The sequence below is a fragment of the Arabidopsis lyrata genome (assembly GCF_000004255.2).
Source record: "Arabidopsis lyrata subsp. lyrata unplaced genomic scaffold ARALYscaffold_2, whole genome shotgun sequence".
Classification (NCBI taxonomy): domain Eukaryota; kingdom Viridiplantae; phylum Streptophyta; class Magnoliopsida; order Brassicales; family Brassicaceae; genus Arabidopsis; species Arabidopsis lyrata.
In genome coordinates this window covers 4,851,667-4,874,521 of record NW_003302554.1, presented here as the reverse complement: position 1 = coordinate 4,874,521, position 22,855 = coordinate 4,851,667, and the positions used below count along the sequence as shown (strand labels likewise).

General features: G+C 34.9%; 5 protein-coding genes, 1 long non-coding RNA gene and 1 pseudogene across 9 annotated transcripts; 4 read left to right on the top strand and 3 right to left on the bottom strand.

The window, feature by feature from the left end:
• Positions 1-692: 692 nt before the first annotated feature.
• LOC9324324 (putative F-box protein At5g37040) lies at positions 693-2,103 on the top strand. The gene has a single exon (XM_002888215.2). It carries the CDS (start codon positions 694-696, stop codon positions 1,819-1,821), a length of 1,128 nt encoding a protein of 375 aa, XP_002888261.2. The 5' UTR covers position 693; the 3' UTR covers positions 1,822-2,103.
• Positions 2,104-2,430: 327 nt separating this feature from the next.
• On the bottom strand, positions 2,431-3,199 carry LOC110230990. The gene is made up of 2 exons (XR_002334093.1): positions 2,953-3,199; positions 2,431-2,756 (listed from the first exon to the last, which is right to left on the bottom strand). It is a non-coding gene; the product is annotated as an uncharacterized LOC110230990 (long non-coding RNA).
• Positions 3,200-3,440: 241 nt separating this feature from the next.
• Positions 3,441-4,201, top strand: LOC9322793 (annotated as a pseudogene).
• Positions 4,202-4,359: 158 nt separating this feature from the next.
• LOC9322792 (shaggy-related protein kinase delta) lies at positions 4,360-9,245 on the bottom strand. 4 transcript variants are annotated; one of them, XM_021035487.1, is made up of 14 exons: positions 9,045-9,245; positions 8,396-8,526; positions 7,952-8,184; positions 7,756-7,848; positions 7,613-7,672; positions 7,266-7,538; positions 6,820-6,894; positions 6,189-6,245; positions 5,970-6,110; positions 5,820-5,870; positions 5,557-5,652; positions 5,001-5,084; positions 4,786-4,888; positions 4,360-4,687 (listed from the first exon to the last, which is right to left on the bottom strand). In XM_021035487.1, the coding sequence occupies exons 3-14, from the start codon at positions 8,090-8,092 to the stop codon at positions 4,599-4,601; spliced, it is 1,263 nt and encodes a 420-aa protein (XP_020891146.1). In that variant the 5' UTR covers positions 8,093-8,184; positions 8,396-8,526; positions 9,045-9,245; the 3' UTR covers positions 4,360-4,598. The 4 variants fall into 4 exon arrangements, with proteins under 4 accessions (XP_020891146.1, XP_020891147.1, XP_020891145.1 ...); XM_021035488.1 differs by having other exon boundaries at positions 7,952-8,180; XM_021035486.1 differs by having other exon boundaries at positions 8,425-8,526.
• Positions 9,246-9,655: 410 nt separating this feature from the next.
• Positions 9,656-11,565, top strand: LOC110230608 (F-box protein At2g17690). The gene has a single exon (XM_021033920.1). The coding sequence runs from the start codon at positions 9,862-9,864 to the stop codon at positions 10,744-10,746; it is 885 nt and encodes a 294-aa protein (XP_020889579.1). The 5' UTR covers positions 9,656-9,861; the 3' UTR covers positions 10,747-11,565.
• Positions 11,566-12,378: 813 nt separating this feature from the next.
• On the top strand, positions 12,379-13,627 carry LOC110230896. The gene is made up of 3 exons (XM_021035129.1): positions 12,379-12,798; positions 12,891-13,125; positions 13,194-13,627. The coding sequence occupies exons 1-3, from the start codon at positions 12,379-12,381 to the stop codon at positions 13,625-13,627; spliced, it is 1,089 nt and encodes a 362-aa protein (XP_020890788.1).
• A 663-nt stretch (positions 13,628-14,290) lies between these two features.
• On the bottom strand, positions 14,291-15,733 carry LOC9322791 (probable purine permease 17). The gene has a single exon (XM_002886679.2). It carries the CDS (start codon positions 15,609-15,611, stop codon positions 14,454-14,456), a length of 1,158 nt encoding a protein of 385 aa, XP_002886725.2. The 5' UTR covers positions 15,612-15,733; the 3' UTR covers positions 14,291-14,453.
• Between the last annotated feature and the right edge of the window lie 7,122 nt (positions 15,734-22,855).

Below are 22,855 nucleotides of genomic sequence, written 5' to 3'. Positions count from 1 at the left end.
AATATAGTTCTATTGTTTGTTTTAAATGAATTTCCGTTAGATATCATCACTAACTTTTCTTACATAAAAAATGTTATGTTGTGTTTTTAAACTCTTATTGTTGTATCGTCTATAATATTTTCTTAAAAATAGCTAAAAATTTTCGTAAGTTTTTTATTTATTTTGAATATGCATAATTTTATTTCAATAGTCGTATAGTCTGTTCAAACACAACAATTGCGGTTACTATTCATAAATTTGAATTTATATATTTCATTTGTAGATGTGAATTCATCTATAATCTTTGTTATCTATAGTTAAAAACATTTGTTATTCTTCTAAATATTAAATGTTCAAATCTAAAACTATTAATTTATAACATCCAAAGCATTATTTTTATTTAGATCAAATTTGTTTGATTTATATTTTTTTAAAAAAGTTTTAATGTTAAAACAAACTTTCTATAAATTAATAAATATTAACACACTATAATTTAATAAATATTAATTTATATAAATTCATATCACCATAAATTAATAAAATATCATGGTCCCAACATTATTAATTTATAGAGGTTTTATTGTATATGTAAGTTGTGTTTTTTTGTTTCCAACAAAGTCAGAAATAAAGGCAATTATGCTCAGAAATAAAGGCAATTACGCTAGTTTATATATTCTTTTTCTTCCCTTCTTTTAACATTCGTAATTAAAAAAGATGAGAAGCAAAGAAACCCTAATGGTGCAAAGAAAGCTGCCATCAGAGCTGGAAGAAGAAATACTCATCCGGGTTCCACCTTCATCTCTCGCTCGCTTCAGAGCCGTTTGCAAAGAATGGAACGTTCTTTTCAGCGATAAGAGATTCGCCAACAACCAGTTGGCTTGTGCTCGACCAGAATTCATGTTACAAACCGATTCCAATGTTTTCTCCATAAGCGTCAATCTTAATGACGATCCAACTCTACAAGTGCGTAAGTTAACCATTGATTTTCCCGGTTTTCACTATTGTAACTGCGATGGGTACTTCGTTTTATATGACTTACTTCATAATAGAGCCGCGGTTTCGAACCCGTGGTTGAGACAGACTAAACGTATTGGTTGTGCCTTGGATGAACCATTCACTTTATGTGGCATGGGTTACGATAGTAGTAGACCTGAAAAGAGTTACAAGATTTTTGGGTTTAAGTATTGTCGTTTGAATGAGCTTCAATCGACGTACTACCAAAGATTTGCCATATTCGAATTTGAAACCAACGCGTGGAAGTTTATTGACCATGCCAACAACCTAGAAAATTCAACTAGAGAACAATGGTGGTGTTATGGTAATGTGTCATTGAATGGAAATTTGTTTTCGACAGCTTATGATTTCGAAACTGGTCAGTATATCATCAGAATCTTCGATTTTTCCAAAGAGATAGTGAAGCCCTTTTGTATTCTACCGTGTGAGAAGAAAGATTCAAACCAAACTCATGCCCTTGCGGTTTACAAGGGAGATCGATTTTCGTTGTTAGAACAATGCTATAAAACGAGCAAGATTGAGATTTGGGTTACAAAGAAGAAAATTAGTAATGGGGATGATGGAGACAATGTGGTGTGGATTAAGTTCATGACTGTCTCAATACCTAACTTCCCCAGGTTTTATCACACGTTTTCGAGATACATGGTCGATAATAATATCTGTGGAAAGACCTTCGTCATGTGTTGTCCCGATGACAAAACTAGACGGGCTTGGGTCTATGTTGTGAGGGGAGATCTTTGCAAGAAGATTAAAATAGATCATTATTTGGTTGATGGGTCCTGCAGTTTGTGCTGTGTTTATGTTCCTAGTTTGATGCCCATTACTTAATATGAAGAGAACAAGAAGAATTTACAAGTTTAATCTTATTACGTTGTGGCTTTCTTATTCTTTTGTTTTTCTATCTCTTAAGTCCAAACTCATTATCAAACAAAACCAACTTCCTGTTTGTTGTCGTTATATTTGAGGAGGGAGATATGTGACTGAAAAACCTGAACCACTTTTTTGGAGTCTGTTTTCATGACACAAAGTGTACCTGCTTTCGGGAAAAGCCGGTCCACAGTTTCTGGAGGGATCCTAGAGAGTTCTGTAGGATACAAAGTGTAAATCCGTTTATGGAACTCTAACCGCATGAGCTGATCAAATATCATAGATTCATATGAAGAACGAAAGAGGAGTACTAAAACACACAATCAATTTTCATCTTAACCGCATGAAGAACACCTTATAAGGATCCGCTTATATTTTAATTTTTTCCCGAAATTAGGATCCGCTTATTCTAGTTATATATCCGATTATGACTTAATTAAGATCCGAATACATTTAATTCGGATTTTTTTATTACATAAATCGCAAAATCTAGACTAATATACACTTAATGAATCGAACATAAAGGTTAATATAATGACATTATATGAAATACTCTTTGAAAACCAAGGGTAAAACTTATATGCAGATTTTTATTTTGTCAACAACTTTATTGAATTATCTCAAATGAGCCAATTCTAAGGGATATTTTTAAAAAAAACTCTAAGTGACATTGTTTACATATGCCACATAATGCTGAGAGAGAGGGGTGAAGGGAGATAGAGATCCCCAAAGACTCAGATCCAATTAAAGAGCTTATAGAGAAGAAGAGAACACCAATAGGTCGTCCAGAAAACAAGGAAGATTCTTACGAGTGCAATGCCATGGATTGGTTCTGCTTACGGGCATATGTTCAGGGACAAGTGCGATCAACGGTTCAGGAGGAATGCTAGAGAATTCTGTAGGACAGAAAGTCTCTATCAATTTATGGAACACTTACATAAAAAGAGCTGATCAAGGACACATATTCATATCTGAATTGTAACATTATTTGATATCAGCTCTCTTAAATTTCCTTTACTCCATTCTGATTTCCCTGTTTCAATAATTGTGGACATGAAAATATAAGCTTTTTCCATTGACTAGATTGCATACCATCTTATTGTCTCCTTCAAAAGATGATATTACGATGACCTCGATTCCAAATGTGTTGAGACTCCACTGCTTCTGCTCGAGACTACCAAGAAAATCATTCCACAGCACATAATAGCATTTAATGAAAAATAAATTAAATTTATTAAAAGCATATGGAGTTTATAAAACCACCGAATTTAAAATAATTATTGGAAAATTTTCACATTTTATTATGGTTCAGTCTTTATGTTTTTGAAATATTTTTCTATATTAGTTGTTAGTTATTTTTTTTGTTTAATATAATTTTAATGCTGTTTAGTTTATCGAACCCGTGGTTGAGACAGACTAAACGTATTGATGCCGTGGTTCAAGAATTCTTTTTATGTGGTACGGGTTACAATAGTAGTAGACCAGAGAAGAGTTATAAGATTGTTGGGTTTACGTCTTATTTTAATGAGCTTCGAACGGACTACCTAAAATTTGCCATGTTCGAATTTGCAACCAATGCGTGGAAGATTATTGATCATGCCAGCTACGTAGCAAAGTCCACTAGAGAACAGTCGTTGCGTTATAATAATGTGTCCTTGAATGGAAATTTGTATTGGCCAGCTTACAATCTCGAAACTTGTCAGTATTTCATCCAAATCCTCGATTTTTCGGAAGAGATAATGAAGCCCTTTTGTATTCAACCGTGTGAGAAGAAAGATTCTTCCTATACTCGTGTTCTCGCAGTTTACAAGGGAGAACGATTTTCTTTGTTAGAACAATGCAAAACAACATGCAAGATTGAGGTTTGGGTGACAAAGAAGAAAATTACTAATGGGGATGATGGAGAAGATGTGGTGTGGATTAAGTTCATGAATGTCTCAATACATAACTTCCCCAGGTTTTATCACAAGTTTTCAAGGTACATGGTCGATAATAATATATATGGAAAGACCCTCGTCATGTGTTGTAGCTACAGGAAAAATGATCAAGCTTACGTCTATATTGTGAGGGGAGATATGTGCAAAAGGATTAAAATAGATGAAGTGCCTTCTCAGTTCAGATGGTCTATTCATGTCCCAAGCCTGATCGTCTTTCGATGAAGTGAACAAGAAGAGTGCTATTTTGGGTTTTTTTTTTTTTTTTTTTTTTTTACTAGAAATCTTTATGTCTCAATTCATTATCATACAGATCAAACAAATCCAACTTCATGAGTGTTCTTGTTGTACTTTGGTAGTTTGTTTTGTTATAGATTCACACTATTTTTGAGTCAGTTTCCTAAAGGTTAAGATAGATTCACAATTCGTTGACCTTATTCGAGTAATAGAGGTTTGGTTAAAATCTAGTTTGTAAACATGGGAAAATTTAACAAAGCTTAACCAAAAAATTATTTTAAGTTTCACAAATTTTCGATAAATTGTGTTATGGTTGGAGTCTAGCAAATGTAAGTATGTTCCTCTATATCATTATCTAGCAAAGTAGTGTTGTATTGTACGCATTCCCACTTCGACACAACAAAGGATGCGCAAGCACCTTAATACAAAGTCGTTGCTTCTTTTTTCGAGTGATTTCCGTTTACAGAGAGAGAGAGCTCTACTGGTTTTTCCCAAAGACTTGAGATCTAGAGAGCTTAGAGAAAAGAAGAGAACACCCGATATGTCGTACAGAAAGCACAAAGAGACTTACGAGTGTAATGCCATGAAGTGGTTCTGCTTACGGGCATGTTCTGGGACAAGCCGGTCCACGGTTTCAGGAGGGATACCAGAGAGCTCTGTAGGACACAAGCTTATCAAAATAACACATACTACTTTTCTTCCTTATAAAGAATTTCAACACGAAAAAAATAAGAAGCAAATAACGGAACCTTACCTTGCGGTTTAAAATTGAAAAGTGGAGGAAGTGGCCGGCCGTTTGGAAGACGAGCGTTTGGGTCTCTTAACTCATCAAAGAACGGATGGATACAAGCTTCCACCTATCAGAAAACCATAAAACATACTTGTAATGGGTTAGCTTCTGATGCTGATTCCAAACAAAATATGGAAGTAAAATAGGTAAGAAAGTCAGAGGAACTACGAATAGCGTACCGCTGTGCATCTCAAATTAGGAGAATACTGGAAGAACCTACAAAGAAGATCTACTGCTTCAGGTGGCAAACGTTTTTGGAAAACCTGAAGATAACAAACACATGATTCCTAAACATGACCAGAGAGAAGTCAAACGAAGGAAATGATCACTTAAGCGAAATTTTAGCACGGAGCAAAAAAAAAAGAATAATCTAGCGCGAGTAACAGAGTTCTGGAATGTCAGCTGTATAAAATGCTGAATAAAACTTCTTCTAGATTGAAACTTAAACCAGCAAAAAAGTCAAGATCATGAAGCCTAATTGTTTTCAACCCTCATGAGTGTGTGCACAAGTAATCCGTTTTGGCAAAGTTTCGATTTATTTGTTTGCATAAGAATCTTATATACAAAGCTGTCACATCGCTCTGTAAGCCAGAGGAATGAAATATGAAGTTAATTGATCACATAGACTCCAATCACCCTCACTAAACAGAGACAAGATCGGACAGATATTTACACCGAGAATCAAATTGATAAAGAGAACCTATTAGGTGATAATTGATACTACTAGCGGCATACCTTGTGCCAAGGATGAGGTTTTATCTGGGGAAATTTAAATTCTGTGTAGTTTGGATTCATGCATTTGATCTCCTCCCTTGTTGGTGTACCCAAAACCTGCATGACAATTTAAAGCCCATGCAGAAAGAATAGAAGAGGTCCTATTAAAAAAATGGTGGTACATTTTTATGAAAAAATAATAATAAGCAATAAGCAGCTCTAACAGATGTCATTTTCTTTGCAGATAAAACTACCCCTAAAAGAATTGATAGAAATAATACTACCTTAATGATTTCAACAAGTTGGTCGACTCCACTTTCGCCAGGAAACAGAGGCTGTATAACAAGTCCACGAGAGCACAAACGACTAAGAGAGTGAAGTAATAGAATAACAGGCACAAAAGCATATAGCTAATGCAAATATAGTGCGCCAACCTGTCCAAGCAGCAGTTCAGCCATCACACAACCTGTGGACCATATGTCTATTGCAGTTGTGTACTCAGTGGCTCCAAAAATGAGCTCTGGGGCACGGTAGTATCTTGAACAAATGTAAGAAATATTGGGTTCTCCTTTCACCTGTGGAGCATGACAGTCATAATCCAAGCATGGACTAGGAAAACTAAACCACTAAGAGCTATAGCTGATAAACTTTACCAACACTTTTGCACTCCCAAAATCACAAATTTTTAGCTGATGTGTGTGTGGATTCACCTGCACATCACAATAGGTGTAAAGAAAAATATAAGTTTGTTTAATTAAAACAAGGCGACATTTGTTTATGACAAATTCTAATCAATTGCAGGTACGGTGAGCCTAACAGCTGAAACATTATGAAACAAGTTCAATCTTTGTGAAATCACAAGAATAGGATTCTAAATATATAAACCAACAAACAGACCAGCTAAAAACCAAAACTATTTCCCAAAAGCTAGATTTTAACATCATACTTGAACTAATATCATCTCCAGTGAAATTAACTACAGAAGCCCAGTACAGCTCTGAGGATTGAAAATAAACATTAGTGAGATGCATACTCAATCCCGTTGCTTAAACCCTCCAGGCATGTAATAACGACATATCATCACGTCAGTCTCCAACCTAACCTACTTTATAATGATCAAATTTTTAGAAGTAAAGAACAGTGTGTGATATTTATGTACACAAGTGCCTTTTAAATCCTTATGTGTGGTGACAAAGACCTTGCTATATAAAAGAAATCAAACAAAAGTAGCTTACAGGAAAGTGAAATCTAGCTTCTTTTCAGTGAGAAAAAATTGGAACTTACTAGCAAGTTTTGGGGCTTAATATCCCGGTGACAAAGACCACAGCAATTATGAAGGTAAGCAAGCCCCCTGCAAATCTGTACCCATTAACATAAAATCCTTAAAAATCATCAATGTCCAAAAAATTATCAGGCCCGACTCACACTTAAGTGTTCAACAAAAGTTTGAGCACTACTTCCTTTTCATAGAGACAATCAATTCTATTAAATAGTTCCAACTTCTAACAAAAAGTAGAATAGTAACAGAAACAATAGAAACTTTGCCTTCCAGTTTACAATCTATCTATCAAGACAATAGGAAATCTCCAACCCATCAATTCTGGAATGAGCCACAAGAAAGTAGTTGACACATATCATTAAAGAAACTGAATATATCTTAAGTTTTGAGTAAGTACTTATGACGCTTACATAAAGAGAAACAAAAAAGATCAAAAACAGGAAATAATCACCTGATAAGCGTAGAGTTTGACATATATTAATGGCATCAGCTGGTTCATTCTACTGTAGCTTCTGGCAGTACGATTGACAGTCTCGGGAACAAATTCAAGGACAAGATTTAGATAAACCTCTTCATTTTCTGTTCTTGAATAGAAGCTATGCTTTAAACAAACAACATTCGGATGGTCTAGCATCTGCATAATTTGTAATTCTCTGTTCTTGTAGCGCTTGTCTTGTAGAACCTTTTTGATGGCAACAACCTCCCCAGTTTCTCTGCATTTAGCCTACCACAAGGAAACATAAAATGTTTGGGAATCTTAACCAATAGCAAGACAAAAAGAAAGATAATCGAACTTACTTGGAAAACCATTCCAAAGGAACCTGTTCCAACTACGTGTTCTGCTATGTAACTGACTGTCTGTCAATCAAAATCAAACAGTTGTATAAGAATCAGTACGTCTCACCAACATTATAGACACACTTTTTCGATGACCATCTAACCTGTCTTGATTGACCATTTCGTCCACGGAGGGTAGTTCTGATCACATGACCAGGTTCTGCACCAACCCCATCTATGATATCTGGTTCACTGTCCTGCAACATAGCAAAAACATCAAATACAAGTAAACTAATTCATCAAATAAGCTAGAACAGTTCAAGGAGAAATAAACTCCTAAAGAAGAGACGCAAAACTTACTCTGTCCTCATCAGCCTCTGTCTTGTCCCTTATCTTCATCTCAAGCATATCTCTGCTCAACCAATCAACTGAACTAGAAGTGTTTTTTATATTTTTGGCAGATCTCGAACTGCCCACTCCATTTCCCAGATGAGATTCCATCGTGGTTGTTCTGAAGATAACACGTACTAGTAATTGATAACACCACAATCCTTAGCAATTAGGTGTCCCATCCCATCAAACCACCAGTCTTCCTAGTGGAATATTAACGTCGTTTTCATAAAGCAAAAAAGGTATAAGTAATTACCAGAGTATTTACCCACAGAATTTAGATCGTTGGAAAATGATAACATAAAACCAAAGTCACTGGTTTTTCCAAATATTTGCCATGAAAGAAAAGTATTCAAAACAAAATATCTGAACACTTAAGCAGCATAACGAGAAAGGAGAAACATGTTAACTCACACTCTCTTATCGCCTATCGCTCATAGTACCTATATATTCATAGAACCACCGAGCACATTCTTATAGCTTGTAGAAGATAGCAATAAGTGAGTGCTCTGATCTCTTGTTGCTTATGTTCCTTGGATCAATCACTACAAACATTTCAGCCAACAAAAAGAAGACACTAATTAGCAGAAGATATGAACCATTTCTACATGTGAGAGCAATGAAATTAACAAGACAAATAAGTGAAAGAAAAACAAAGGAATCAAATCAACAAAACAAACACCTAATAATTTTCCATGCTTACAATAATTTCTTCTGAAGTTAATTATGATCACAAAGAAAAACGAAAAGTCAACAATTTCAGACTTAAGCACCATTGAAACATTGAAAGAGAGTAGGTGATAACACTGATACTACTACACAAGACTAGAATTAAAAACCCAGAAGAATTATAACAGATCAGATCTAAATTCAACTAAAAACCCGACAAGGCTTGTCTTTTACTCAGTTTCTAGAGTCACCAAAAAAAAAAAAAAAAAAAATCCAGAAAATTTAGTAAAGCAGTTGTTACAACAAGAACCCTAAATTCCTCCAGAATTAGACCAAAATTGCGCAATCAAAAGCAATTCGAAGAAGTATAGTGAAGATGATCTTATCTATTTACCTTGAACGGAAAATTAAACATCACACATTCGATGATCGTCAATGTCTTCGTCGTCGTCGTCTTTTTTGATAATCAAAGCCAAAATTGAGATCAACTTCTTTTTCCTGATGATTGATCACTAATGGAGAAAAACTGATCACTAGATTCTTACTTGTAATAGATTTTCTCTGTCGTTTCTTTTGTAGATTTCTTACCGTTTTAAATCAGGAAAGTTTTTTTTTAGAGATTTTATAAAAGGAATTAAAATTATAAAATTTTAATTTTATTATTTGTCATATTTCAGTGGTGTTCGGTTTATGATTCGGTTTTCTTTAGGTTGCTTTGGTTTTGGTTTTGGTTTTGGTTTTGGTTAGGTATGGTTTGTTTAGTAATTAGTTCTATAAATATTTCTATATGTTTTGAATTGATACTATATAAATCAAATTATCAAAATAAATTTTTGATTTATTTCAGTTTGGTTACATAAAAACGGTTTCGGTTTTTCAGATTTTAGAATAACGAAACCAAATAATAATTTTATATCGATTTGGTTTTGATTTAACTATTTCGGTTTAGTTCGGTTCGGATTTTCGGTTGTTTTTTTCTACCTTTAATTAAGGGAATTAAAACGATTCCGTAGCATCTGCAAAACATGGCGCTCCTCCGTCTCCACCACCGACACTCCTCTCTCAATCAACCCACTCATCAAACTTAAACCCCTCGTTATCTCTGTCTACACCAACGGAGGACTCCAACAGATCAACGATCTCAACCTCTACGCGTTCCTCTCACGCGCCTCCTTCTTCCGCGTCACTCTCTCCTCCTCCTCTACTCAAGGATGGCTTATAAAATCCGACGTGGACATCAACTCGGCACAATCCATCTTCTTCACCCTCTCTCACGCCTCCCTTTGGTTCATTGGTGTCAAAGTTTTGATCTTTTTAAATTCACTCTCACTGAGATTCGACAAGGGTTTCTTGTTCATTACTCTCGTAGTAACAAAGGAGCTTTTGGGTTTAAGAAATTGGTTCTTGCAGGAAGAGATCGAGTTTTTGGAATTGGGTTTGATGGAAAGGTTAGGTATTGGAATGGAGAAATTTGGACTAGAATCAAAGATCAGATTGGTGAATTCGTTGATATTATGGTTCTTAAAGGGCTAATTTACGCGTTGGATTCGCAAGGGATTGTTTGGTGGATTAGTTCTTACTCTCTTAGTATCTTTAGGTATGGAACTTCACTTACTAATGAATGTGGTAGAGACTTAAGCTTGGTGGAATGTTGTGGAGAACTTTACATTGTTGATCGTCTTCTTGAAGATAATGTTTTGAAAAGAAAAGCTGATTCCTTGGATGATGATAATGCGTATGTTGGTGTCATTCCTCGGATTACTAAAGTGATACATGACGATGTTGGGAATGAAAAATGCAAAGTGGTGGAAAGAGAATGTCCCAAAACGGTTGGGTTCAAGGTTTATAAGGTGGATGAGGAGTTGGGGAAATGGGTGGAAGTTAAGTCTTTGGGAGATAGTGCGGTTGTGATGGCTACCGATACTTTTTTCTCGGTTTTGGCTCGTGAGTACTATGGATGTGTACCAAATTCTATATACTTTATCGACGAAAAGGAAGTAGAGGTTAAGGTGTTCAGGCTTGACGATGGTAGTATTGCGTCAATGTTTGGTTTTGAACGGAGTTGTTTCCAATTATTTGTTCCCAGTTTTCTCTGAATCTTGTTTAGGTCAAAGCTACTTTCTTTATATTAAGAGTGCAAATCATCTGATTAGGAAATCTTCCCTTTCATCTCCATTTCGGGTATTGGACAAAAGATACAACTGAAATATCTTCATTTTCAGAAGTCAGGATGAAACAGTGAGATGTTTTAGCACTGCTTCAGAAGAATGACAAGCAAAGTACTTCTGCCTTAGCTCCACACAAGGATATCCGAGGAGCGACAAGAAATGAGCTGACATTATCTCTATCTGATACCATACTTCACCATTTTTATCAAGCTCTATCGAAAACAGTTTTTCTCCAGCTAGTAAAATGAAGAGTGTCACTTCCGAAATGAATTATGTAGGGACTTTTGGTATATTTCTTGCTTTCATCGACATAAACCACTTGCAGAGGAATCATCACCCATGGAAGAACTAAAGATCGAAAAAAGAGATACAAAACAAATAAGGATATGAAAGGCTACTCTCTTCTCATCAGCATCTGTCTTGTGTCCCTTATCCTAATCTCAAGCAAAACCTCAAGATCTAGTGCAAGAGGATATCAGCGGTAACCCGAGAGAAACGGCTTCTCCAACAACATCTTTGAAGAAATCTTTGATATGTTATATTTTAGTTTGGGGAGAGAGATTGGTAACAAAGATAAATTCCTAAACAAAATCGGGAGGTGTCTAATCTTCTTCTATAGTAAGGCTTTCTCGTCGAAGGTACTCTTTGTACCAAACCTTGTGATCTATGCAAAACTTGGGTCGTGTAGAATATGGAGCGTTTTGATCCACCTTAAGAAACATGTTATAATCATGGAAATATTCACCATTCTTCTTTTCCAACGCCTTCTTTGCTTCGTTAGCAGAAGCAAACTCAACAAGGCCACATCACTTCTGAGTACACTTGCGGGTTAGTCGTCTTGAAGACAAATTTCTCGTCATAGAACTTCTAAGTACAAGGCCATAACGTTTTGTAAGTGTTTATCATGCTCGTCTTGATGAAAAATTTCTACCAATTCCATTGGGTGACGACTTTAAAGCCTTTGACACAAGATGAAGTAGACCGATGCTCTTAATTAAAAAAAAAAAAAAGTATTATGTTTAGAATAATCATTATCAAAAATCTTAAACAAATAAAATAGAAAAAGTTATTTTTTGATAATATAACTTAAATTTGTAATTTATTCTAAAAAAGTAATTTAAAATTTTATAACTTATATTCGTGATTAACATAAAATAAATAAAAATAATAATTCATATTTTCTGGTTAAGTTGTTTATTTTTGGTAAACTTATTTCATTTAGAGTTGACCATTTATCTGGTCTTTAAAGGAGGCTTGGGTTTCAGGGATATATGTCGTTTTAATCAAGCTCTTCTTGCAAAACAAGCTTGGCGTCTTCTTGATGACCCGCAGTCTCTTATTGCCAGAGTGTACAAGGCTAAATACTTTGCAAATAAATGCTTCCTAGATGCGAAAATAGGGTATAGACCCTCTTATGCTTGGCGTAGCATCTTATTTGGCCGAGAACTTCTAGAAAGAGGTCTCATGAAGACAATAGGGGATGGCCAACATACCAATGTCTGGGTGGATAAATGGATTTTAGACACATTCCCAAGGAGACCGATTAACAAGGAACTAATGATGGATCTAAACCTTATGGTGTCATCTCTAATAACTTCACAGGGTGAATGGAATGTTCAAAGGCTCACTGAACTCTTTCCTCCCTATGATGTTACTCACATTAGATCCTTTCCTCCTGAGATTAGTGTAGCAGACAAAAGTGTTTGGGCCTACACAAAAGATGGAAAGTATTCTGTGAAGAGTGCTAACTGGGTTCTCACGAGGGAAGCTGAATTAATGGAGGTCATCCCTGCAGATATTCAAGCAGCTAACGCGACTAAAGAAAGAGTATGGAAGGTTTCTACAGCTCCAAAGATCAGACTCTTTTTATGGCGAGTATTATCGGGTGCCCTTGCTATTGCTGATTGCTTGAGAAGTCATGGTCTTAATATTAACCCGATGTGTCAGCTCTGTAATGGTACAAATGAAACGATCTCTCATGTTTGTTTGATTGTCAATTGGCTCAAAATGTCTGGACTATCATGGGCTTGCCTTTGTGGTCTCATGGATCGTCTATCTCCATTACTGATCAGATTGATCACCTTTTGAATTTAATGGAGAAGCAAGATTTAGACAAGGAGCTACGAGAGGCTATTCCCTGGTTGTTGTGGGAGATTTGGAAGGCGAGAAATTCTACTCTGTATGCGGCAAAGACTAACTCTCCACACTTTGTTGTTGCTACAGCGTTGGAAGAGGCAAAGGAATGGCTACAGCAAAATATTTTATCTCAACAAGGACATGTTCAAAGAAACCAGAGACAATTGATAGGTGAGAAGCTATGGACTAAACCTGCGTTTGGGAAAGTTAAATGTAACATTCATACTTCTTGGATCAAGGATTCATGTCATGTTGGCGGAGCTTGGATCGTACGGAATCACGTGGGGATGCAATCTTTCATGCGAGGGATGCTTTCATCGCCATGTTTAATCGTTTAGCTGCGGAACTTCATGGTATTCTTTGGTGTCTCCGCAGTCTAAAAGACATCCGTATTGAGTCATGTGAACTGTGGTCAGATTGTGGTGCGGCTATTGATGCTTTACGCAGACCGGAGGAGTATCCTAAGTACCGTTCTCAGATTATCAAGATTCAACAAGTAATACGGGTGATGCGGGAGGTTAGTTTTTACCTCTCTTCACCAAAAGCCAACTCTTTGGCTAAGGAGATTGTTTGTAGTGTTACTCGAGAAGGACGGTTTACATCTTATTTAGCACGAGGTGGTCCGGCTTGGCTACATAATCGGATTGAGGACGATCGGCGAGGTAGACGATGATTGGGTTCGATTTACTCTTACTCTGTTTATATTATTTCAGTTCCTCTGATTTTGTGTTACTCTGTTTTTGGCAAACTCTCTACTTGGTTTAATATTAAGACGGCAAAAAAAAAAAAAAATGGCCTGAAACCGCGACTCGGTCAAATAAACATGATCATTTTTATTTAGGAACATGATCATTCGCTTGATACACCACTAGACCGCGACTACGTCAGTTGCTCGAAAGAAGCACCTGAGCTGTCTCATTTTATCCTTTGATCCAAAGTTGTAAACTGTAGTCGAAATCTTTTGCTTTGAGTTCCTCTGTTTTAGGTGTTAGCTATGGCATAGGTAAACCAAACTCTGTACATATTTTTCTACTTTATTCAATCAATTAAACATTCATATGAAAAAAAAAATCACCAAACAGAGTTTTTAATTTGCCATAACAATGGTTTTCTCGTAACACATAGTAAGAAGATGTTGACCAAACTACCAAAGCGTTCGTTGACTTTGAGTTGCTTGGGGAAGAAGCTTACGGTGCAGTCTATATAGGAAAGCTACAAGCTTGGTTCAACTCAAAGACGTCTTGAAAGTTTTATATCATCAAGTCCACTTGAGTAATATATAGGGACGACTCATTAACAAAGTATTGTAATATAAAAATGCAAAAACGAAAAAAAATATCAGACTAAAACAGTTTAACAAAGAAATAAATTACACGATATGATCAAGATCTATACAACATATTTTGGGCATTGACTTACAAGAATCATAAAAACAAGAACAGATTAAGAAACACAAACATATATTTGACATGAGAGACTAAACTTCAACATTGTTCACTTTAATTAAGTTCGGACATCTTCTTCTTGTTTCTCTTGTGTAGAGTGTAGAAGTAAGATCCCAAAGCCAAAGTTGTTCCTAATAAAGCACCAATTCTAGTCCAACTAAACACATCATCCATAAAATCAAATGCCAAGACAACAAACAAAGCCACAAGTGGTGAAGCGCACATATGAACAATATCACCAAAAAGACCCGAAACATAAAGCACCAAACCTATAAGCCCGACCGCCCAAACCTGCCACGACAAAGCCAACCCGACCAAACTCAGAACGTAATACGCTTCCCCTTTCTTAAACCTTTTGCTATCACCTTTCAGTTCCTTATACTCACCACTTGCAAACAAACCCACAAGACAAATAATCGAGGCGACAAAAGAGACACATATTTGCATCTCTAAGACCATTCTAAACACTTTCTTGTTACCATATCTCTTTGTCTTCACCAGGAGTTTCTCGAACCCGAGTTGGATTAAGCAGAGAGATAATGAGAAAGCAATCGTAGCAGAGAAAGCTAACCAAGCTTGGATGTTGTATCCATATTCTTCTCCCTCATGAGGCTGTCCTCCAAAGTCAGGTATACTGAGAACGTAAATCACAATAGTGAGTAATATCGATATGATGATCCATCTAGTAAACTTGAAGCGGTTAATGATAGCTGTTAAAATAGCGGTAAATATCAATTGGGTTGCGGAAATCAACATGAAGATGCCATAGTTTGAGACTAATTTGCCGAGTGCAAACAATTTGCTGTGAGCAGCAACAAGAACACCAAGAGATAAGTAAAGGAAGAAGAGACGCAAGGAGAGGAATCTAGTATTGTTGGTTTCAAGGTTTTGTTTTGGTTTAGGGAAAATGAAGAAGAGAGGAATGAGGATAGGAAACGCAGCGTTTTGGATCAGAGCTTGCGTCCATGTTCCTTTGTATTGCAGATCTTGGTCATAAATTTCATGAAAGTCTTGCTCCATTTGGACATAGAAGAAGTTCAAGAGAAGCATGACGAGAGAATCACCGAGCAAGACTAAGAAAATACATAAAGAAACAGAGATCCACCATTTTCTTTGTTTTAGCTTCAATGATCTTCTTGGACTCAAGCTTTGGTACGGTTCTGGATTCTGAATATGTCTTGCTGTCTGTTTGGAAGCTTTGGACATCTCCATTAGTTTTCTCTGGTACCTCTTGCAATTATGCAGATCTTTAAATATGAAGATTTCATTCCGTGTGGAATGACTAGTTCCATCTTGCAATTAGAAAACATCTTTCCACTAATACCGTACGAAAACCTTTTGACAGATCAGAGTTGGTACTTTCAAAACCAGAAACTGAGAAAAGGTAGTACTTGTATATATTATACAATTTGTTCAAAAAAAAAAAAAAAGTATATATTATACAAAAGGTTAATTTAAACGTAGGATTTAATACTTTGACAAAACCAAAACGTAGGATTTAATATCTCTGTTATTTATTTTGTAAATATCATTTAATTTTAATTTGAAAATAGTTTTAGTTTCTCATAAATTTACATAACTTTTTTTTTTTTTTTTTTTTTTTGATGACTAGGAGGTTCTGAACCCGTAAGCCCGTACATCCCCAGGACGAGGTCCAAACCATGTAATATAACTCTCCTTTGGAGAGCAGACCCCTCATAACATGAATCGAACCCGTGACCTCCAAGGTCACTATATTATCGGTAACCAAGAGGCTTAACCACTAGGCCAACTCATCGTTGGTCATAACTTTACAATCACGCATGCAAATAATTAGATTTAGATATAAATTAACTTTTGTGTATACCAAATATATATATTAGAAAAAACTTTTGTCTGTACTCTTAATCAAATTTTCTGGATGTAGAACATTTCAAAGTTCTGTTTTTTTTTTTTGTTTTCCAAAATTTAATTAATAATACAAATAGTAAATTAAGAATCAATACTTTTTTTTATATAACGTAGTTGACGAAAAGGCACCCTACATAAACTATTAACACTTGTGAGGAAATAAATTTCATTGAGGAAAAAGGAAACTATACTAGCATTGCCATTACAAATTCATTTTGAGAAAAGTAATTACATAACGGGTTCGAATGGTTGCAGCAGTTAGGACGGACAAATCCGTTTGCGGCTTGGACAGCTTTTTGTTTACAATTCATAAACTATAATCTGTAATAGTATTAAAAAAAAATAGAACAAGTCTGCGGCGGACTAACTACATACCACTTTTACGTAGAGATAAACTTGGTCCGCGGTGGTTTGTTGTCTGCTCCAAAAATAGAAAGGTTATACTAGTTTGTTAACGGTATAGTTCGCTTTTTCCACATCATCCATTCAAAGTCAACTTGTGTTATAACTACATGTTATAACTTGTGGAAAGTAATTACATAAATTTATGTATTATAAAATCAAACAAAGATGATAAGAAAATCATAATTTTAAATCTTAACAAAATCTACTAAATATCTATATTATTAATTGTGAAACATTGAATGGATTATTCTAATTTTATGGTTAATGTTAAAATCTTTTAATTGTGTTTGGTTATATTTAGAGAAATTGTTAAAAATGCCCTTTTTTGAATACCTCTTTTCAAAAATGTCCCATTTGAGAGTCCATTTTTAAGTTTGCCCTCTTTTAATTTTTAATGACCATTTTACCCTTATTTGAAACAAAATTAGGTCCACAAAATACAAAATATTTTTTGGCGGGAAAAGTGATCCCGCAATTTTCCCGCCAAAACACTTGTAAAAACTTGTAAAACCTTTAAAATAACTTGTAAAATTTTCTCGCCAAAAATTTTTTTTTGCGGGAAAAGTGATTCCGCAATTTTTTTGGCGGGAAAAATTTGCAAGGTATTTTAAAGGTTTTACAGAGTATTTACAAGTATTTTGTAAGGTTTTACAATGTATTTTAAAAGGTTTTACAAGGTACTTATAAGGTTTTATAAGGTATTTATAACTTGTAAAACCTTATAAAAAACTTGTAAAACCTTATAACTTGTAAAACCTTATAAAATAGCTTGTAAAATCTTATACTCCCTCCGTTTTTGAATAGTTGTCGTTTTAACTATATACACACAAATTAAGAAACTATTAATGTTGTTAGTTTTTCAATATAAAAATATCATTAATTATCTACTTAAATATAATTTAACCAATAGTAAATCAAGTTGCATAATAAAAATAAATATAAAAAATAAAAAAGTAATAAATTTTGCATCGAAAACTGAAAACGACAACTAATTAAAAACAAAAAAATTTCTCTAAAACGACAACTATTCGAAAACGGAGGGAGTAATATCTTATAAATACCTTATAAATACGTTGTAAAACCTTTTAAAATACATTGTAAAATCTTATAAATACCCTGTAAAAAACCTTTAAAATACCTTGTAAATTTTTCTCGATAAAAATTTTCCCGCCAAAAAAATTGCGGAATCACTTTTTCCGCAAAAAAATTTTTTGGCGGGAAAATTTTACAAGGTATTTTAAAGGTTTTACAAGTTAATACAAAATCAAATTTGTAATTTTGATGTGTGCACATTCTCATGTTTTCCTTATATATTTGTGATATCTTTTATTAAAAGAAGGGTAATTTAGTTATTTTGTACATAAAAGGGGTATTTTTAAAAATGGACAGCCAAATGAGGCATTTTTGAAAAAGGTATTGAAAAAGAGGCATTTTTGTGAGTCTCCCTTATATTTATGGATAATAGATTATTAATTGTAGTAGTTGTTTGGATACATCAATATAAACATTTCTCTATTCAATATTATTAATTGTAGTTGCCTAATTTTTTTTCTTTGAATACATGGCAGTTTTTTGTAATCTCTACTATTAATTGAGAAGTTTATGACAAAATCTATATATACATTTTTGGAGTACATTTAGCAATTAAATCCTAAAGTTGAGAAGTGTTTACAATGGAATGACATTAGCATTAATTGTTCAGAAATTAGTTAATACTACAATTTTTTAAAATATAATCTTATAGAAAACTGTGTTTTCCAAAATCTGTAAATAATCAATATTGCTTCTACATCAATTTGGGCCTTAAAATATAATAAATGAAAGATTCCTAATTATTAGCATTTCCTTACCCAACAACTCAATTTTGTAAAGAGTTTTAGAAATAGTGAATAATATTTATTGGTATTAAACTCTTATTTCCTACATTTCTTAGACATAATATCTTCTTATTCGATAACAAGAAATATATATATTGCATATTTTTAAAACTAAACGATTTCCAAAAATTGTTTCCATATATTCAGTTTAGTTTATAAAAAGAGTAAATTTGGAATAATACCTCTTTTTTGTTTACACTTTTGAAAAATACCCTCTTTTTATTTTTTATTTTAAAAAATTTCTAAAATATACAAAATTACTAAAAAAATCTTATTGAAACTTAATATTAATTAAGGAAAAGGATCTATATTTTTATTATCAAATCAATTAATTGGTAATAATTAAATATCTAATTTTTACAAAGTTGTCCGTTGACCAAATCATATTCGTCTTTCACCATGGATATTGTTTTGTAACTTTGAATGTTATATAACTAATCGTTCTGAAGATCCATTATCCTAAATATTTTTAAGAAAATAATGAATAATAGCATTCTACCAAGGTTAAGTCATGATTTTTTGTTAAGTCATATGATGCAGATTTTAATGATTCATTATAATTGAAAACACATAAAATAGTTTACTTAGCAAAAAAAAATTCAAAAAGAATCGTTTAAATGAAGCAAACTTTGGTAATAGGTTGAGTTGAAAAATGTGTTTGGTGCGTTGGAGATTTTTTTCTTTATATAATATGATAGATATTAAGCGATAGACTTTATAATATTTTTGGATTTAATCTTGTAAAAATTTAATATATAAAATAAATAAACTATTTATGTGTTAAAAATATATATAACCATGATTAATATTATTTCGATTTTAGTATATATTTTCTCTAAATTTCGAATCTTTTTTTATTTGTTAAAAATGTAGCTTTAAATTTAAATTTGAAACAAATTGTCATTATATATATATAATTGTAGTTTTTATTAAAAAATAGAAAAGGGTATATTTTAAAGTATAACTCAAAAGTAGGGTACTTTTCAAAATCACCCAAAAAAAACCATATCTTCTCAATTTAGCAACTAATAAAAAAACAATTGAAACGGATTAATAAATCAGTTCACGTAATCTAGGGGATTTAAAAGTTTTTAATGATAAATACTAAATTCGTTAAAATGATAATAAAAATAATTTTTTTAAATATATTTTAAATATTACCATCAACTTATTCTCAAATCTTTTTAAAATCATGGCATTGAATGATATTTAAACATTCCCGATTTTGTTGCTATATTCTCGATTTTATGATACAAATCTTAGCTAATCACAAGTTCACAACTAATTAATACTAAATATTGTTGTTTCAATCTTAACCATTCATTTTATTTGGTATGTAATTAAAACCTAATCAAAGACATATTCTCTCTTGTGGAAACCCCCTTGGCCCATTGGTTGACCAAGAGTTGATTAATGCTTCTACACCAAGAGGTCTGGGATTCGAGTCCCTGTTGGTGTCGGATCCCGCACCAGAAGTCCAAGACCAACCAAAGATTGCCACGTAGTCAAGATAATGGCCCATAAAGGATGAAGCCCATTGGACCCATGAGCCGAAGGAACGGTCGAAGTGGTTGTCACCACTTCGAGAATCCGAAGTGACTGCACTGTGACATGAGTTCGGTGTAGAAGACGCGGGTAAGTCGGTTCAAGGACACTTGGGCCGAAAAGGCGAGGCCCACGAAGATCAGAGTCAACTCAAATTCAAACGTTGAGCATTAAAGTCAAGGAATCAAAACGGACACATTTAAGAAGGAATAATTGTACTTAATTACTCATTTTAATGTCGTTTCTCTATGTATAAATATGAAGGCCAATGGCCATGTAAAAGGGATCTCTCTCTGGAGCAAGAAATACGATAGCAATTTTTGTAGTAATTCATAAGCCTTTTACGTTCTTATTTTGTCCCTCAAGAATAGTCTTTCCTACTAATAAAAATACTTGAGTGTGTGAATCCGACATCCACATTTTGGCGCCGTCTGTGGGGAAATAGGATTCTTGAGTGGTCAGATTTTTCTTTATTACACTTCCGAGATAAGCAACAATGTCCGGAGGAGACACCGTTGAGACATCATTTGCTGAAACCCTCAAAGCTATGCAGCAAACCATGTCGGACATATCACAAAAGTTCTTGGATGTGGAAAAGGCCGTCGATACGTTGCAAACATCCCAGGTATCTCTTAGTCAAAACGTCAATACTATACAAACTCGTGTTCGCTCTTTAAGTGCAGGAAACCTTGTGGGAATCCGAAGAGGGATATTCAACTCGCCAAGTTCCGCTGCACGAAATGAAACCAGCGGACAAACAACTCCCGGTGCTACTAATAATGTAGTTCAGACGTTGGAAGAGGAGACACAGCTCGGAGATGAAGAACAACTTGCAGCTCAATACGAGCAGGAGAACCTCGACCAGTTCGAGACCATGAGGAAGGTTAGCCAGGAATTAAAAGAAATGAAATCAAAATTTCATCAAGCTACAAGTTCGGAGCCAGACATCAATCGAGTCATTGAAGAAGCTAGGCGAACACCTTTCATCTCGCGAATTGCAAGTTTGAGGATCAAAGATTCCTGGAAACTCAAGTTGGACCCTTACAGCGGATTGGAGGATCCAAAAAGCTATCTCGCAGCTTTTCTGATCGCTGCTGGAAGAGTCGAATTGGATGAAGCTGATGAGGACGCAGGCTACTGCAAGCTTTTTTCGGAGAATCTATGTGGCCAAGCTCTAATGTGGTTCACCCAATTAGAGCCGGGTTCGATCAGCAATTTCGACGAACTATCAGCCGTATTCTTAAAGCAATACTCCATCCTTATGTATAAAAGCGTTTCGGATGCCGATCTTTGGAACTTATCGCAAGGATCTAATGAGTCACTTCGAGTTTTCATCACCAAATTCAAAGGAGTGCTGTCAAAGCTCCCAAGAATCTCGCAGCAATCAGCTTTATCTGCCCTACGAAAAGGATTGCGACATGATTCAAGGTTTAAAGAAGACTTAATACTTCATAAACCAGACACAATTCATGATGCACTCTTTCGCGCGAACAACTGGATGTAGGTAGAGGACGAAAAAGAAAGTTTTGCCAAAAGAAATAAACAAGAAAAGCCGGCAATCACCGTCCCTACCAAGAAGTTCGAGCCTAGGGAGAGCAAAGGACCAAGGAAATTTGGGTCGCAACCCTTCAACAGTACCGTCGGAAAGCAATTCCAAGGGAAAGGAAGATCAAACACTTGGGTCCGTGATGAAAGTCTATATTGCGACATTCATAAAGTAACCGGACATTTAACCAAGGATTGCAGCGTTCTTAAAAGGCACCTCGCAGAGCTTTGGGCTAGTGGAGATCTTTCCAAATTCGATATAAAAGGTTTTGTGAAGGAATACCACGAAGCAAAGGAAAGTTCCAAAGATCAAAATTCTAAAAGACCAAGGTTAACCAACGAGGAAGAACCAAGGAATTCTAAGGGTAAGATCAATGTTATTCTAGGAGGTTCCAAATTTTGTGGAGATTCGATAAGTTCCATCAAGAAACATAGACGAAATATCCTACTCAAAGCAAGCTTAAGCGAAGAAGTCGATTTTCAAGGTGCATCAATATCATTTAATGAAGAAGAAACGCGGTACCTCGAAAGACCTCATGATGATGCTCTAGTCATTACCCTTGACGTTGCCAACTTCGAAGTATCAAGGATCCTTATAGATACAGGCAGTTCGGTCGATTTGATCTTTTTAAGTACTCTAGAAAGAATGGGAATTAGTCGGGCGGATATAGTAGGGCCTCCGTCTCCATTAGTTGCATTCACAAGTGAATCAGCCATGTCTCTCGGGACAATCAAGCTACCGGTCCTTGCCAAAAAAGTATCGAAGATCGTGGACTTCGTTGTCTTCGATAAGCCCGCAGCTTACAACATCATCCTCGGTACTCCCTGGATTTATCAAATGAAAGCAGTCCCCTCTACATATCATCAATGTATCAAATTTCCAACGTCAAGAGGAGTAGAAACAATTCGGGGAGACCAAGAAGCTTCACGGACGTGTTATCTAGCTAGCCACCGTATGAAGATTCAATAGCAATTAACGAAGCCCGCAAAAGAAGGACTAAGAACAAAATTTCCTAGCGGGCAGAAGAAAGATGATGTAGTAATCGAAGTGATGTTGGAAGAAGACAAGCCGGACAGGAAAATTCGAATTGGGGCAACTTTGACTGGCCAAATAAAAGAAGCTTTGATCGAACTCTTAAGGAAAAACAAAACATCGTTTGCATGGTCAGCAGCGGACATGCCTGGCATAAATCC

Excerpts from the sequence above, each read along its gene's own strand:
- LOC9324324 (XM_002888215.2), top strand. The coding sequence starts at position 694 with ATGAGAAGCAAAGAAACCCTAATGGTGCAAAGAAAGCTGCCATCAGAG.
- LOC9322792 (XM_021035487.1), bottom strand. The coding sequence starts at position 8,092 with ATGGAATCTCATCTGGGAAATGGAGTGGGCAGTTCGAGATCTGCCAAA. Across the intron at positions 7,849-7,951 it reads CAGAGGCTGATGAGGACAGA|GACAGTGAACCAGATATCAT; the intron begins GTAAGTTTTGCG and ends GCTATGTTGCAG. Across the intron at positions 6,895-7,265 it reads TCAAACTCTACGCTTATCAG|ATTTGCAGGGGGCTTGCTTA; the intron begins GTGATTATTTCC and ends TAATGGGTACAG.
- LOC110230608 (XM_021033920.1), top strand. The coding sequence starts at position 9,862 with ATGGCTTATAAAATCCGACGTGGACATCAACTCGGCACAATCCATCTT.
- LOC110230896 (XM_021035129.1), top strand. The coding sequence starts at position 12,379 with ATGGATCTAAACCTTATGGTGTCATCTCTAATAACTTCACAGGGTGAA. Across the intron at positions 12,799-12,890 it reads CAAATGAAACGATCTCTCAT|ATTGATCACCTTTTGAATTT; the intron begins GTTTGTTTGATT and ends ATTACTGATCAG. Across the intron at positions 13,126-13,193 it reads AAACCAGAGACAATTGATAG|GATTCATGTCATGTTGGCGG; the intron begins GTGAGAAGCTAT and ends TCTTGGATCAAG.
- LOC9322791 (XM_002886679.2), bottom strand. The coding sequence starts at position 15,611 with ATGGAGATGTCCAAAGCTTCCAAACAGACAGCAAGACATATTCAGAAT.